Source organism: Sesamum indicum, linkage group LG9 (genome assembly GCF_000512975.1).
Source record: "Sesamum indicum cultivar Zhongzhi No. 13 linkage group LG9, S_indicum_v1.0, whole genome shotgun sequence".
In the NCBI taxonomy this organism is placed as follows: Eukaryota; Viridiplantae; Streptophyta; class Magnoliopsida; order Lamiales; family Pedaliaceae; genus Sesamum; species Sesamum indicum.
Genome location: NC_026153.1, coordinates 1,418,526 through 1,421,091, shown reverse-complemented (window position 1 = coordinate 1,421,091; position 2,566 = coordinate 1,418,526). Strand labels below are relative to the sequence as shown.

At 37.6% G+C, this 2,566-nt stretch overlaps 2 protein-coding genes across 2 annotated transcripts in view; one reads left to right on the top strand and one right to left on the bottom strand.

Annotated features, from left to right (window-relative positions):
* The window catches only part of LOC105170144 (putative pentatricopeptide repeat-containing protein At3g25060, mitochondrial), a 2,616-nt gene extending 1,780 nt beyond the window's left edge, over nucleotides 1-836 (top strand). The window contains exon 1 of the mRNA XM_011090779.2: nucleotides 1-836. This exon is cut by the window's left edge and continues 1,780 nt beyond it. Coding sequence (XP_011089081.1) covers nucleotides 1-409 — 409 coding nt within the window. The 3' untranslated portion in view covers nucleotides 410-836.
* LOC105170143 overlaps nucleotides 969-2,566 on the bottom strand; it is a 2,901-nt gene continuing 1,303 nt past the window's right edge. Inside the window, exon 2 of the mRNA XM_011090778.2 lies at nucleotides 969-1,678. Within this exon, the coding sequence (XP_011089080.1) occupies nucleotides 1,308-1,678 (371 nt within the window). The 3' untranslated portion in view covers nucleotides 969-1,307. The remainder of the gene's footprint in view (nucleotides 1,679-2,566) is intronic.

Here is a 2,566-nt window from a genome sequence, read left to right as displayed (position 1 = left end):
TCCTGGTTACAGTGCTGTGGAAGTAAATGGGAAACTCCATGCTTTTGTGGTGGAAGATAAGGGGCACCCTCAATATCAACAGATTTTGGGAATTTTGGAGGAGCTGGAGCATGAAATGAGAGCTATGGGTTATGCGCCAAAGACTGAGTTCGTCTTGCACAACGTTGAAGAGGAAGTGAAAGTAAGAATGTTGTGGAATCACAGTGAGAGACTTGCTGTTGCTTTTGGGATTTTGAACACTGGACCGGGGACAAGATTGCTGATCACAAAAAACCTGAGAGTCTGCGGAGACTGCCATGAAGCCATAAAGTTCATTTCTGTCATAGTGAAAAGGGAGATAATTGTGAGGGACATGAAGCGGTTTCATCACTTCAATGATGGAAGTTGTTCTTGTGGAGACTACTGGTAGAGTTGCCAGTTATATCGCGAGAGATAATGAGCAGAACACACAGGAGAATGGAACTAAAAGAGTACTAAAATGATGATTTTCCGACAACATAGTACTCTTGGGTTCTTCGACGGCTGGCCACCCTCTTAACCGAGTGTATAAGCCCAAGAAAGCTCGTGAAGAGCTCTGCCACAGCTTCCCTACAAGCACATCTAAAAATAGCTGGCATGTATACGTGAAAAAGAACTCGTTCTTGGATTTGTTGAAGCAAAGATCATCAGCCATACCTAGCATGAAGTTTTTCTGAACTCATGCTAGGATTGACGTTGTAATTATAATGTTACACGGACTGCAAGTACAAATAGTTGGTTTGCAACATTTATTGTTATCCCAATGAGAGAAACTTGAGTGACCTTGTACTTAAGAGCATTCTTTGAACCGCATAAATTATACATACTAAGTTTATTTTCATTTTTGTTTCTACACATATTTCATAGTTTGTCTTAAAAATATTTCTAGTGAATTTGTCCCTCTTTTCTTTTTCTCGAACTGATAAAAAAGAACACAACAAACAAGAGAATTGACCTAGTAACTTCAAATTTTAGTTAGTGCCAATCAACACTGCCTTCATAACTATGTAAGATGCAAAAGATCAGCCGAAATTCAACAATTCCTCAAGAAAAGACTTACCCATTTCAAAACATACAGAGAAGTTCACCATCCCATTTTCAAATCAAAAAGTCATGCTCCACGAATCAACATGCAGAGATGCAAGCTCTAATATCCCGACACTTAATATAATATACTAGCTGCTGTCCAATCTCTTGGTCCTGCTCCCAAATAAGTGAGCCTCTTACCATTGTCATCCATCACCCAGAAACCCTCAATTTTCTATGACACGACTCTAACCAGTGAACTCTCAATTTCGGTGTCCAAGAACTTGGGTCTGAAGATTTTGGTTATCTTCGAGTAATCTGTCATATTCTAGCAGCAGATCTGCAGCTTGTTTCTGGAGAGCAGCAACATGAGCTTCTGCAGTCTCCACTTTCTTGTCTTTTTCAGCTGACTCCGACCTAAGCTTATTCAAATTCTCAGTCAAACTAGACATTTCTTTTTGCAGTCGCTTAACTTCGCCAGCAGCTTTTTCTTCTTTTTCCTTAAGCTGCAACTTTTCTTTCTCAAGCATCTCGACTTCTTGCTTCGAAACTCCAGTATTGCTCCTTAGTTTGATCAATTTCCGCATGTAATGGTGCATACGATCAATTAAAAATCCAAGAAAAAGAGAAAATCCTGCAAGATCAAGTAAAAAGATTCATATATCACTGCATGTTCCTTACATTAGTCACAATCAACTCATAACACTGGATGCATATGGAATCCAATATAGAGTGAAAAATTTATCTTTTTTTCAACTTGTTTGTACAGAAACAACAAAGATTTCATAGAATTTAAGTGCAGTAGCAACAGGATCCTTGAATATATGTGGAGTAGTTGTTCCAATATTGCTTCAAGAAAGGTCACATTGAGAGAATTGCAAAACTATGTAGCAAAAGTAGATAACATCATCCCATCTCTACCACCCATCCCGACTCCTCAGCACCTTAACAAATCAAAGAGAATAAAAGGTAGACAACCCAGGAATATGAAGTCATTTATAGAGCAAAGTGGACGTAGAAGTACTTGGCCAACCAAATGATAAGGATAACACTAAATGCCTAAATCTATTACTAGTTTCATCAAACTAGAGGGGAAGCATTCTGTCTATTGTTTAATTCTATAATACATTACAACCTTAGGCACATATAAAACTCAGAATCAATCTGCATACAGATTTAAATCATTTGTGCCTGAGCTTTTGGCCAACTGTCAATTGACATTCAAGTTTTGCAACAGTAAAATTGATCTTTTTGATGGATTTCATCCAATCAATTCAATAGCCAAACCTATTAGAACTTCAGTATACCCCTTCTCTGCTCTTTAATTCTCCTTTTTCTTTAATGACAAAATTAATTCACTCTAACCTTTGAGGAATAAAAGCCATTCAAGGTGCCAATTTTTCATATATAAGCTAAGCTTGGTACCCAATCGTATATAGCTCATTTCACCGATAGGTATCCATCCTAACAAATACTCATACAAATTACTCAAAAACACATTGAAGTGAAATTTCATGTTTAG